The following is a 13,937-nucleotide window of genomic DNA, read 5'->3' on the forward strand; positions in this document are numbered from 1 at the left end:
GCACATTAGGAAACAGGCTTATCTGGCCAGGCCAAATACGGCAAATAGGATTAGTGTTTGACTCCTACTCTTCTGCTTCACTCTCATACAGTAGTTAGATCAAGCAACACCTTCTTTTCTCAACCATGTTGTGTATAGAAGTTTCTGTCTATTAGAGGAATGCCTATGACTATTTTTGACTATTTTTATACGCAAAGAAGCTCTCCTTTTCCCTTATTTAGGAATGCCAGGCTGAAATCAAAAAGCAACAACGGAGCAATTCAGTTAGGATCCAGGCTAGTAGGCTATATTTCTCCCATTTGCATGCCTTTCATATATTGGCCTGTTTCTTTTCCTCAGCTGCAAATGGAGAAGCTGGCCTCTCGCCACGCCATCTCTGAGCTGGTCAACTGGATGTCTCTGATGGAGAAAGTGATCGAGGAGGATGAGGAGAACCTGAAGGGAGCAGTGGGGTCAACTGTCATCCAGGACTATTTACAGAAGTATAAGGTAGGGAACAGAACACTAGATAGGTTTCCATCCAATTGGCGACAGATTTCCATGCAAATATTTAAAAATCTGCATAAAAACAATATGCCCATTTTCCCACCAGAGATGTTTCCATCAAATTGACTTGTTGCAGATAAAAGGCTGTGCGTGATGACATAGTGCACATAAAAATACCTTTTGCAGTTAAATGCCCATGTACCGAATAACAATACAAGTTAAATGGGTTTCCATCGCATTTTCAACTGTTGTTTATATAGAGAATGTGCCCACTCTGGTATTGGCACGTGCACTCTAGCCAACAGCACAGATACAGGTTCTAGCCAACTGTTGACTACATCGCACGTATAGCGTACATCAGGGGTTCCCAAACTTTTTCACTCAGGCCCCCCTTTCAGCATTAGGGAACATCCCACGCCCAACCTGCGTGGGCGCCACGTCTATTTCTATGGGCACAATCACTGTTCATGAAACAAACTGTTCACACCCCTCTTGTTGGTGCAGAGAACATTTTGCAGTTTTAAAGCTATATTCTTGCAATTCTATACATTTTGCCATGTCTAATGTGTATTCATATGACATTTGAGTGACTCAAACATTACTACAAAATCTATGGGCTAAAAATGTTAGCTTACATGGGCTAGTTGATCTGAACATTTCTAACAAGTTATAAATAGCTCTCTAAGGTATGCAATGACTGACATGACAAGAGGAATACTGATGATGCACTACCCAATTTGGAAATGTCACCTTGTGCATTCTACTATTACAACTTTCAAAAATAAAAACTCCCCACAGTTTGGGAACCACTGGCCTACATGATGAGATTATTATGGACAAAAGAGCGAGATTTTTTCTTTGTCAAACGGCAGCCAAGCATCGATCATCATGTCACCAGAATAAGACCATCAATATTTATTGGAAAGAAGCATCAAGCATCAACCTTGCACTTTCACCACCCTGTGAAGTTCATCATAACTTATTTCATCTGTAGCCTAAGAAACAGCACGCTTTCCCAAGTCGTAGTGGGAGGACCACACGTCATCGCGGGACTCCAAGTTTATTTCGATATGATGGTTATTATATCAATATTTGTGCATAAAAGCGTTTCCACCAACATTTCTCGCAAAGTTCATTTTACAGACACAAAAAGATCCCACCTTGTCTAGGGTATTTGGTTTTGTCGACATTTGGAACGTTTACAGAAACATGTTCTGTTTCCATCAGGCCTGTCATGACGTTTCTTATTTGACATGTCCTTTACTTGCATAAAAAGGTTGGATGGAAGCCTGGTTACTAAGACTAAAATATTCCATATACACTACCGGTCAAAGGTTTTAGAACGCCTTCTCATTCAAGGGTTTTTCTTTATTTACACTATTTTCTACATTGTAAAATAATAGTGAAGACATCAAAACTATGGAATAACACATATGGAAACATGTAGTAACCAAAACAGTGTTAAACAAATGAAAATATATTTTATATTTGAGATTCTTCAAATAGCCACCCGTTGCCTTGATGACAGCTTTACACACTCTTGGCATTCTCTCAACCAGCTTCACCTGGAATGCTTTTCCAACAGTCTTGAAGGAGTTCCCACATATGCTGAGCACTTGTTGGCTGCTTTTCCTTCACTCGGCGGTCCGACTCATCGCAAACCATCTCAATTGGGTTGAGGTCAGGGGATTGTGGAGGTCAGGTCATCTGATGCAGCACTCCATCACTCTCCTTCTTGGTAAAATAGCCCTTACTCAGCCTTGAGGTGTGTTGGGTCATTGTCCTGTTGAAAAACAAATGATAGTCCCACTAAGCCCAAACCAGATGGGATGGCGTATCGCTGCAGAATGCTATGGTAGCCATGCTGGTTAAGTGTGCCTTGAAATCTAAATAAATCACAGACAGTGTCACCAGCAAAGCACCCCCACACCATAACACCTCCTCCTCCATGCTTTGCGGTGGGAAATACACATGCGGAGATCATCCGTTCACCCACACCGCGTCTCACAAAGACACGGCGGTTGGAACCAAAAATCTCCAATTTGGACTCCAGACCAAAGGACACATTTCCACCGGTCTAATGTCCATTGCTCGTGTTTCTTGGCCCAAGCAAGTCTCTTCTTCTTATTAGTGTCCTTTAGTAGTGGTTTCTTTGCAGCAATTCGACCATGAAGGCCTGATTCACACAGTCTCCTCTGAACAGTTGATGTTGAGATGTGTCTGTTACTTGAACTCTGTGAAGCATTTATTTGGGCTGCAATTTCTGAGGCTGGTAACTCTAATGAACTTATCCTCTGCAGCATAGGTAACTGTGGGTCTTCCATTCCTGTAGCGGTCCTCATGAGAGCCAGTTTCATCATAGCGCTTGATGTTTTTTGCGACTGCACTTGAAGAAACATTCAAAGTTCATGAAATGTTCCGTATTGACTGACCTTCATGTCTTAAAGTTGTGGCAGACCAGGGGGTTTGATCAAGACGTTTACACAGATCAGACACGGACACAAGTGTGATACCTCAGTTTCAAGGGTGTTTATTTAAAACAATAAAGAAAAAGAAAAGAAACCGGTCTCCTCCAGGAGACCTCTTCCGGGTTACCATCTTCTGGGCTCCGGGGAATGCTGTCTCCTCTGGGGTAGAATACCGAGCCCCTCGGTTCTATCAAACCGTGAGGACGTCTGTCCGGTAGCAACATCTCACTACCTCCAACCGTTTTCTGTGCTGCCCTCCTGGCAGTTTTATGGGTCCCGTACGGCTGGTGAGCAATCAGCCCCTTGATTACTCACCAGCCCCAATTAGTCCTGGCCGGAGGACCCGCCGAGACCTGGCACGTCTAGCAGAGGGAGCCACCGCCGCGTGATGTAGACTCCGTCTGTCACCAGGCCTCGACGAGTCTCCCCGTGGTACGCCACAAAGTAATGATGGACTGTAGTTTCTTTTTGCTTATTTGAGCTGTTCTTGCCATAATATGGACTTGGTCTTTTACCAAATAGGGCTATCTTCTGTATACCCCTCTACCTTGTCACAACACAACTGATTGGCTCAAACGCATTAAGAAGGAAAGAAATTCCACAAATTCACTTTTAAGAAGGCACACCTTTTAATTGAAATTCATTCCAGGTGACTACCTCATGAAGCTGGTTGAGAGAATGCCAAGAGTGTGCAAAGCCGTCATCAAAGCAAAGGGTGGCTTTTTGAAGAATCACAAATATAAAATATATTTTTATTTGTTTAACATTTTTCCTATTTTGTTGCATTACAACCTGTAATTGTAATTTTATTTGGATTTCAAGTAATGGACATACACAAAATAGTCCAAATTGGTGAAGTAAATTTTTTCAAAAAATTCTAAAAAAGAAATAACGGAAAAGTGGTGCATGCATATGTATTCCCTTTGCTATGAAGCCCCTAAATAAGATCTGGTGCAACCAATTACCTTCAAAAGTCATATAATTAGTTAGATTGCACACAGGTGGACTTTATTTAAGTGTCACATGATCTGTCACATGATCTCAGTATATATACACCTGTTCTGAAAGGCCCCAGAGTCTGCAACACCACTAAGCAGGGGCACCACCAAGCAAGCGGCACCATGAAGACTAAGGAGCTCTCCAAACAGGTCAGGGACAAAGTTGTGGAGAAGTACAGATCATGGTTGGGTTATAAAAAAATATCTGAAACTTTGAACATCCCACAGAGCACTGTTAAATCCATTATTAACAAATGGAAAGAATATGGCACCACAACAAACCTGCCAAGAGGGAGCCGCCCACCAGAACTCACGGACCAGGCAAGGAAGGCATTAATCAGAGAGGCAACAAAGAGACCAAAGATAACCCTGAAGGAGCTACAAAGCTCCACAGTGGAGATTGGAGTATCTGTCCATAGGACCACTTTAAGCCGTACACTCCACAGAGCTGGGCTTTACAGAAGAGTGGCCAGAAAAAAGCCATTGCTTAAAGAAAAAAATAAGCAAACACGTTTGGTGTTCACCAAAAGGCATGTGGGAGACTCCCCAAACATATGGAAGAAGGTACTCTGGTCAGATGAGACTAAAATTGAGCTTTTTGGCCATCAAGGAAAACGCTATGTCTGGCGCAAACCCAACACCTCTCATCACCCCGAGAACACCATCCCCACAGTGAAGCATGGTGGTGGCAACATCATGCTGTGGGGATGTTTTTCATCGGCAGGCACTGGGAAACTGGTCAGAATTGAAGGAATGATGGATGGCGCTAAATACAGGGAAATTCTTGAGGGAAACCTGTTTCAGTCTTCCAGAGATTTGAGACTGGGACGGAGGTTCACCTCCCAGCAGGACAATGACCCTAAGCGTACTGCTAAAGCAACACTCAAGTGGTTTAAGGGGAAACATTTAAATGTCTTGGAATGGCCTAGTCAAAGCCCAGACCTCAATCCAGTTGAGAATCTGTGGTATGACTTAAAGATTGCTGTACACCAGCGGAACCCATCCAACTTGAAGGAGGTGGAGCAGTTTTGCCTTGATAAATGGGCAAGAATCCCAGTGGCTGGATGTGCCAAGCTTATAGAGACATACCCCAAGAGACTTGCAGCTGTAATAGCTGCAAAAGGTGGCTCTACAAAGGATTGACTCTGAATAGTTATGCACGCTCAAGTTTTCTGTTTTTTTTGGTCTTATTTCTTGTTTGTTTCACAATAAAAAATATTTTGCATCTTCAAAGTGGTAGGCATGTTGTGTAAATCAAATGATACAAACCCCCCAAAAATCAATTTTAATTCTAGGTTGTAAGGCACCAAAATAGGAAAAATTTAAATGGGGGTGAATACTTACGCAAGCCACTGTATGTGTTATTTCATAGTTTTGATGTCTTCAGTGTAGGAAATAGTAAAAATAAAGAAAAACCCTTGATTGAGTAGGTGTTCTAAAATGTTTTACCGGTAGTGTATATTTCAAGTATTTTCTGGCTAAATGGAGTACCTTCTGTACATTCTCACAACCCCATCATAAATATTTAATGACTCTATGACTCTCTCACTCTAAAAGAGAACGCAGAATACAAATGTATGTTAGACAATAAAGTAATCTTCTTTTTGTACTTCTCTTTCGCCTTCTCTCTCTCTCTCTCTCTCTCTCTCTCTCTCTCTCTCTCTCTCTCTCTCTCTCTCTCTCTCTCTCTCTCTCTCTCTCTCTCTCTCTCTCTCTCTCTCTCTCTCTCTCTCTCTCTCTCTCTCTCTCTCTCTCTCTCTCTCTCTCTCTCTCTCTCTCTCTCTCTCTCTCTCTCTCTCTCTCTCTCTCTCTCTCTCTCTCCTCCAGGGCTTCAGAATAGATGTGATCTGTAAGCAGCTGACGGTGGACTTTGTGAACCAGTCTGTGCTCCAGATCAGTGGTCAGGATGTGGAAAGCAAGCGCAGCGACAAGACAGACTATGCAGAGAGGCTTGGTGTCATGAACCGACGCTGGCAGATACTACAGGGACTCATCACGGAGAGGGTGAGAGAGAAAACAAACCACTTTCAACCTCAACTTTCATGGTTCTACCTGGAACCAAAAAGGGTTTTCCTATGGGGACAGCCAAAGAATCCTTTTGGAACCCTTTTTTCTAAGAGTGTAGAGACTAGTTATGATCAGACAAAGCCTGTTATGTATGTGTTTCAGGGATTATTTCATTGTCTCAGTACAACGTATTTGAACATTGTGTCCTGCTGTGTTGTGTGGTCAGGTCCAGTTCCTGGAGAATCTGCTGGAGGCCTGGTTGGACTATGAGAACAACATACAGGGCCTGAAGACCTGGCTGCTCACTCAGGAGGAGAGGCTGAAGAGGAAACACAGGATAGAGGACCTAACCTCCGTACAGAACGCCCTCAAAGACTGCCAGGTACAGTAAGAACACTCGCTGTCTATACTTTGTAATGATTTATTATATAAATAATATATCATTTTGCACATGTGTGTAGTATACGCTGTAGGTCTTTTTTAAATCTTTTTTTTAATGAAGAATTGATCTTGATCAGGTTCTTGATCTTGATTTTGATCTTAAACCTCTGACTACTCTCTGCTCTCTCTTTCCACTGCTCCTGCAGGAGATGGAGGAGGTGGTGAAGGAGAAGGAGGGTGAGGTGGAACGTGTGGAGGAGCAGGCCTGTGCCCTCATCCAGAACAAAACAGACGAGGCCTGTGCTGTCGTCATGGAGACGCTCCAAGCTGTCAATCACACCTGGGCTAACCTAGATCACCTTGTAGGCAGAGCTATCTTATCATCTGTTCATTTCACTCTGTATATCTCTCTCCCTCATCCTCTATTCATTCTCTATAGAGTGTAAATAATGTATGCTTTGTCTCTGAGTTATATGAGAGTTGTGATAATCACAGATCTAGCCCACCTATTACCGCACACTGTACAACTGCCCCATTATAACTACCGCACACTCACTAAGCCACTATGATGATCCCCTGTTGCAGAAAAGCACTAAACACAACTGCAAAATGAAGTAAGCTCCTTGAACTACTTTTTTAAGTGCAGATCTTATTGTTCTTCTCCATCTCTGCTCCACCCCAGATTGGGCAGTTGAAGATCAGCCTTGTGTCAGTGATGGACCAGTGGAGTCTGTACAAGCTGTCTTCAGAGGAGATGAACGGCTACCTGATGGAGGGGAGGTACTCTGTGTCTCGCTTCCGCCTCCTCACCGGCTCCCTGGAGGCTGTACAGCTACAGGTGGAGGGTCTCCAGGTAATTCACCAACATGCATCTCAGGCTTTTATACATTTGTTTTCTTTAATGACTGGTTAAACCTACACTGTAGACCAATTGTAATTCTCTCCCTTATTCATAAAGTGTGCACTAGTTCCATCCCGCTCAATGATTTAAAAGCATTGGATTGGTTTAAGAAATATGGTAGACATGATATCCAATACTTATTTGAGGGGGAGTGGAGAAGGGCACACTTCGGGAGAAATCTGGGCTAATGTTTTTGTGACTTGTGTTGTGTAGAGCCTACAGGAGGACCTGGAGAAGCAGGAGGGCAGTCTGAGGAAGTTTGGCTCTGTGACACACCAGCTGCTGAAGGAGTGCCACCCATCTGTGTCCGACTGCCTCAACAATACCCTGAAGGACGTCAACGCTAGGTTTGTTTGTTTATTTGGATCACTTTAAGACCACAACGTGGGCTTTTCTTCCATGAATGGGTGAGAACCACTGGTGTTGATTCATGATCAGTTGATCCAACAACAATATGATGTTATTGATCCAGGATACATTGATCCAAGATGTTCATCATCAATGTATGTTGCGTCCAGGTGGAGCAGTCTGCTGGAGGAGATCTCTGAGCGTCTGAGGAGCAGTAAAGCCCTGCTACAGTTGTGGCAGCACTACAAAGAGCTGTATGAACAGAGCTGCTCCAGCGTCCAGCTGCAGGAGGAGCAGGCTGGCCAGCTATTGGAGACTGCCTGCAGCAAGGACATCGCAGACGAGGAGGTGTCCTCCTGGATTCAAGACTGCAGTGTGAGTTGGAACAGGGACAGTGTTGGATTGATCCTTTTACATACGCATAGGACTCTCCCTAGATGGCCTACTATGGAAAGAAGTGTTGGCACACTTGAATCGGATGCAAGTTTCAGGGTTTAATGTCCTAAGCTTTCAGTCAACAATGATCCTTGTCTGAAAACTAAATTACATTTGATCATATTGCTTTGTGACAATAGATGATTTGTGTTCTGTTACACTAATGTGTGTTGGTGTATGGTGGTGTCTTTCCAGGAGTTGCTGCGGGCTCAGGTTCCAGTGCAGGCATCTCTACAGGTTCTCCAGGAGCTGGGAGATCAGCTGAAGCAACAGGTGGACACCTCTGCAGCGTCCGCCGTCCAGTCAGACCACCTTTCTCTAACCCAGCGCCTGGCCACCATGGAGCAGGCTCTCAGCAGGCAGCTCATTACACTACAGGTACAGGGGAATATGGGACCAGATCTACCCGACAAGACATGCTTTTGCCAGATGCTAAATTGTTCCCGAAGACATTGAGAAGTTAGTGTAACCTCATGCTTCTGAAATCTTCTGAAGAATGTCATTTTCAGTTGCTTCATTAGCCATTGGTTCATTCCTCTTGGCCTTGAAAAAAAATATTTATATTTCAATGGGACTCACCTGGATAAATAAAGCGTGTATAAATAACTACATCTCTTGTCCTCCAATCCCTCCTCCAGACGGGAGTCCAGGACTATGAGACCTTCAGTGAGCAGCTGGATTCGTTGGGTCGCTGGATGGTGGAGGCAGAGGAAGCTCTGAAGGTCCAGGATCCCAACGGTTCTTCTGACCTGTCCATCATCCAGCACCACATGGAAGAGCTCAAGGTAAATCAGCACCATGATCTATCTATATGACTGTGATCCAACTATAACAACAACAAAAAAAACTCAGTCCTCTGCTCCTTTCCTCTCCTCGTGTACGCTCATTGGAAAATACTTGACAGGTGGAAACAATATGGTGGAAGGCTGGCTTTTACATGGTCCATTCTTTCAGATTATAGTGATAAAGGAAACGATTCTTAGACAATATATGCCATTTAGCAGACACTTTTATCCAAAGCAACTTACAGTCATGCATGCATTCATTTTATGTATGGGTGGTCCCGGAAATCGAACCCACTATCTTGGCGTTGCGAACGCCATGCTCTACCAACTGTGCTACAGAGGACCCAAAACAATTAATTAGACAATTAGAAAGAGCCATTGTCCTGGGGAGAGTTAGCGTCACTGAGACTCACTACTAGTTATGCTCTTGTTCCCCCTCTAGAGACAGATTCTGAGATTCAGTAGCATGGCCCCTGACCTGGAACGTCTGAATGAGCTGGGCTATCGGCTTCCTCTTAATGACACCGAGATCAAACGCATGCAGAACCTTAACCGGAGCTGGTCCTCAGCCAATGCCCAAACCACCGAGAGATTCAGGTAAGGTTGAAAACTGAAGTTCATGAAAAACTTTGATCACATGAAATAACTTCAAAGACTGACATTTTTTCAAAGAGATTAAGGTAAATTCATTAAATCATTTGATGACATTGGGCACTTATTCTGACTTGAGATATGTGTGCTTAACTAGAAGTCTCCCATCGATGTCAATTAATGATTTAAGAGAAAGTCTGAGTTGCGGCCACTTATCTTAACTGTATCGGTCCCATAGTTATTACATTGACTGAAGGTTTTTGGGTCTGATATTATTGGTTCTTGGTCTCTCCTCAGTAAACTGCAGTCGTTCCTGCTGCAGCAGCAGACGTTCCTGGAGAAGTGTGAGACGTGGATGGAGTTCCTGGTACAGACGGAGGAGAAGCTAGCTGTGGGGATCTCTGGAAACTACCAGAGTCTGATGGAGCAGCAGAGAGCACACGAGGTACTGGAGGAGTCCTGCTGGAAACAGAGTCCAGTATTGAACCCAGTGGGAAACATTTGTTGTGGTGACATCATTTCAACTAGCTTTGCGTGCTGGGATTTGGGACGTCTGGATTCCATAGAGTCATAATGACTGCTATAGTGCAATAATTACTGCAATGTCGCTTCCCAAGATGCAGTTATCCAGATCTGATTGTATTTTCTCCGCAGCTATTCCAAGCTGAGATGTTCAGCCGTCAGCAGATCCTTCACTCCATAATCAGTGATGGCCAGAGGATGCTGGAGCAGGGACAGGTGGATGACAGGTACAGTACACTGCCTCAGTGTGTAAAGTGTGTTGATACACATATCATGATACCCATATGATGCACTTTAAATAAACTTGACTTAACTTGACGTATACTTGTCTCTTATCATTCACAAAGCTGTAGGTGAGTGCCTTGGTATAAGCATGGTCATTTTTGTCAGATTTGTATGACTGCTCTATGGTATATCTATCTAATCCTTCCTTATCTTACTGTAAATGTCCTCTGTCTCATGCAGGGATGAATTCAACCTGAAGTTGGCGCTGCTGAGTAACCAGTGGCAGGGTGTGGTCCGTCGCACCCAGCAGAGGCGGGGTATCATCGACAGCCTGATCCGCCAGTGGCAGCGCTACAGAGAGATGGCAGAGAAGCTGAGGAAATGGCTGGTAGAGGTTTCTCACCCTGCCGAGGCCCTACAGGCTGGGGCGCCCGTACCCCTGCAGCAGGCCAGATCCATGCTGGACGCAGTTCAGGTACTGTAGGCTCAACTCACTCTGATAACCTCATGACCCTAGCGACCTACTTCTTGGTAGTATTAAACTTGTGACTATTTATACCACAACTCACTCTCACAGATGACTGTGTCAAATGGGACTACCTTTTTTCACCGTGCAAAAATATGGCTTCGGAGATGGAGACGTACAGTACCAGTCAAAAGTTTGGACACACCTACTCATTCAAGGGTTTTTCTTTATTTTTACTATTTTCCACATTGTAGAATAATAGTGAAGACATCCAAACTGTGAAATAACACATATGGAATCATGTAGCAACCAAAAAAGTGTTAAACAAATCAAAATATATTTGAGATTTGAGATTCTTCAAATAGCAACCCTTTGCCTTGATGACAGCTTTGCACACTCTTGGCATTCTCTCAACCAGCTTCACCTGGAATGCTTTTCCAACAGTCTTGAAGGAGTTCCCACATATGCTTAGCACTTGTTGGCTGCTTTTCCTTCACTCTGCCGTCTGACTCATCCCAAACCATCTCAATTGGGTTGAGGTCGGCGGATTGTGGAGACCAGGTCATCTGATGCAGCACTCCATCACTCTCCTTCTTGGTAAAATAGCCCTTACACAGCCTGGAGGTGTGTTGGGTCATTGTCCTGTTGAAAAACAAATGATAGTCCCACTAAGCACAAACCAGATGGGATGGCGTATCGCTGCAGAATGCTGTGGTAGCCATGCTGGTTAAGTGTGCCTTGAATTCTAAATAAATCACAGACAGTGTCACCAGCAAAGCACCCCCACACCATAACATCTCCTCCTCCATGCTTTACTGTGGGAACTACACATGCGGAGATCATCCGTTCACCCACACCGCATCTCACAAAGTCACGGCGGTTGGAACCAAAATTCTCCAATTTGGACTCCAGACCAAAGGACAAATTTCCACCGGTCTAATGTCCATTGCTCATCTTTCTTGGCCCAAGCAGGTCTCTTCTTCTTATTGGTGTCCTTTAGTAGTGGTTTCTTTGCAGAAATTAGACCATGAAGGCCTGATTCACACAGTCCCCTCTGAAGAGTTGATGTTGAGATGTGTATGTGACTTGAACTCTGTGAAGCATTTATTTGGGCTGCAATTTCTGAGGCTGGTAAATCTAATGAACATATCCTCTGCAGCAGAGGTAACTCTGAGTCTTCAATTCCTGTGGTGGTCTTGACGAGAGCCAGTTTCATCATAGCGCTTGATGGTTTTTGCGACTGCACTTGAAGAAACTTTAAAAGTTCTTGACATTTTCCGTATTGACTGACCTTCATGTCTTAAAGTAATGATGGACTGTCGTTTCTCTTTGCTTATTTGAGCTGTTCTTGCCATAATATAGACTTGGTATTTTACCAAATAGGGCTATCTTTTGTATACCCCCCCCTACCTTGTCACAACACAACTGATTGGCTCAAATGCATTAAGAAGGAAAGAAATTCCACAAATTAACTTATAACAAGGCACACCTGTTAATTTAAATGCATTCCAGGTGATTAACTCATGAAGCTGGTTAAGAAAATGCCAAGAGTGTGCAAAGCTGTCATCAAGGCAAAGGATGGCTATTTGAAGAATCTCAAATATAAAATATATTTTGATTTGTTTAACACTGTTTTGGTTACCACGTGATTCCCTATGTGTTATTTCATAGTTTTGATGTCTTCACTATTATTCTACAATGTAAAAAAATAAAGAAAAACCCTTGAATGAGTAGGTGTGTCCAAACTTTTGACTGGTAGTGTATATCATGGATAACAGTATTGTACTTACCCCCAAAATCCTATGTCCTCACCCTTTCAACTATACCAAATAACAAGGCAGGGCTGACATCTATCACCTTTATTGTTTACTATCACCATAGAGCCATTGGTAAGGGTCAGGATTATTTTCTAACTGTTACATTTTTACATTTTCAGTCATTTAGCAGACGCTCTTATCCAGAGCGACTTACAGTTAGTGCATACATAATTTTTTTATTTTTCATACCCCCCGTGGGAATTGAACCCACAACCCTGGCGTTGCAAACGCCATGCTCTACCAACTGAGCTACATCCCCGCCGGCCATTCCCTCCCCTTCCATGGACGACGCGGGGCCAATTGTGTGCCGCCCTATGGGTCTCCCGGTCGCGGCCGGCTACGACAGAGCCTGGATTCAAACCAGGATCTCTAGTGGCACAGCTAGCACTGCGATGCAGTGCCTTAGACCACTGCGCCACTCGGGAGGCTATCATGATTTTCTATTAACTATCATGATATTCCTGTGTCTCTGTTATCCCAGTTGAAGGAGAAGGTTATGTAGTGGCATCAAGGTTCTGTTGTGGCTGCATCCTAACAGTGGAAGGTTAGGGTCAGGATTACGTTCTAGCTTCCTGTGTCTCTGTATTCCTCCAGCTCAAAGAGAAGGTCCTACAGCGGCAGCAGGGCAGCTACATCCTGACGGTGGAGGCTGGGAAGCAGCTTCTCCTATCTGCAGACAGTAGGGTGGAGGTGTCTCTGCAGGGAGAGCTCACAGGCATCCAGGACCGCTGGAGACACGCCAACATCTGCCTAGAGGAACAGAGGAGAGAGCTGGCCAACCTGATAAAGGTACACTGAACCAAACTGTAACATAAACACACAGTACCTTTCACTTTTTGGAGGTTCACCTTTTAACTGCAAGTAGATTATTCACTTCAACTGCAAGTATAGACATTTTTATTGTCCTGATTGATTGATTGATTGATTGTTTGATTGAGGACATTTTATACTACGATGTTAACAGAAGATGTTTAAGTACTGACACTGTGTGTGGGTATGTTTGTTGTCCACAGGACTGGGAGAGATGTGAGAGAGGCATTGAGGGTTCTCTGGAGAAGCTGAGGGCATTTAAACGGCAGCTTTCTCAGCCCCTCCCTATTCACCACGAGGACCTGCAGGCTGAACAGATGCGCTGCAAGGTAGGCCCGAATCCACTGAATGGTGCTCTTGGAGAGGCGTACTAAAACCACATATCACCAGTGTGCTTTGATATTATACACTACCGTTAAAAAGTTTGGGGTCACTTAGGAATGTCCTTGTTTTCGAAAGAAAAAGCCATATTTCAGACTGGCCAATAAAAATAAAAGATTAAGATGGGCAGTCTGAGATATGGCTTTTTCTTTGCAACTCTGCCTAGAAGGTCAGCATCCCAGAGTCGCCTCTTCACTGTTGACGTTGAGACTGGTGTTTTGCGAGTACTATTTAATGAAGCTGCCAGTTGAGGACCTGTGAGGCGTCTGTTTCTCAAACTAGACACTCTAATATATTTGTCCTCTTGCTCAGTTGT

General features: G+C 43.9%; 1 protein-coding gene across 2 annotated transcripts in view; it reads left to right on the top strand.

Moving 5' to 3' along the window:
- The window catches only part of syne1b (spectrin repeat containing, nuclear envelope 1b), a gene marked incomplete at its 5' end in the record, with an annotated part of 150,074 nt that overhangs the window by 106,895 nt on the left and 29,242 nt on the right, over window positions 1-13,937 (top strand). For both annotated transcript variants that reach the window (XM_084182196.1, XM_084182195.1), the window contains 15 exons: window positions 340-489; window positions 5,780-5,956; window positions 6,186-6,341; window positions 6,547-6,702; window positions 7,023-7,193; window positions 7,455-7,588; window positions 7,760-7,964; window positions 8,220-8,402; window positions 8,663-8,809; window positions 9,252-9,406; window positions 9,698-9,845; window positions 10,055-10,149; window positions 10,388-10,622; window positions 13,025-13,219; window positions 13,444-13,569. In XM_084182196.1, the coding sequence (XP_084038322.1) occupies window positions 340-489; window positions 5,780-5,956; window positions 6,186-6,341; window positions 6,547-6,702; window positions 7,023-7,193; window positions 7,455-7,588; window positions 7,760-7,964; window positions 8,220-8,402; window positions 8,663-8,809; window positions 9,252-9,406; window positions 9,698-9,845; window positions 10,055-10,149; window positions 10,388-10,622; window positions 13,025-13,219; window positions 13,444-13,569 (2,433 nt within the window). The remainder of the gene's footprint in view (window positions 1-339; window positions 490-5,779; window positions 5,957-6,185; window positions 6,342-6,546; window positions 6,703-7,022; window positions 7,194-7,454; window positions 7,589-7,759; window positions 7,965-8,219; window positions 8,403-8,662; window positions 8,810-9,251; window positions 9,407-9,697; window positions 9,846-10,054; window positions 10,150-10,387; window positions 10,623-13,024; window positions 13,220-13,443; window positions 13,570-13,937) is intronic.

The sequence above is a fragment of the Coregonus lavaretus genome (genome assembly GCF_964263955.1).
Source record: "Coregonus lavaretus genome assembly, chromosome: 18".
Classification (NCBI taxonomy): domain Eukaryota; kingdom Metazoa; phylum Chordata; class Actinopteri; order Salmoniformes; family Salmonidae; genus Coregonus; species Coregonus lavaretus.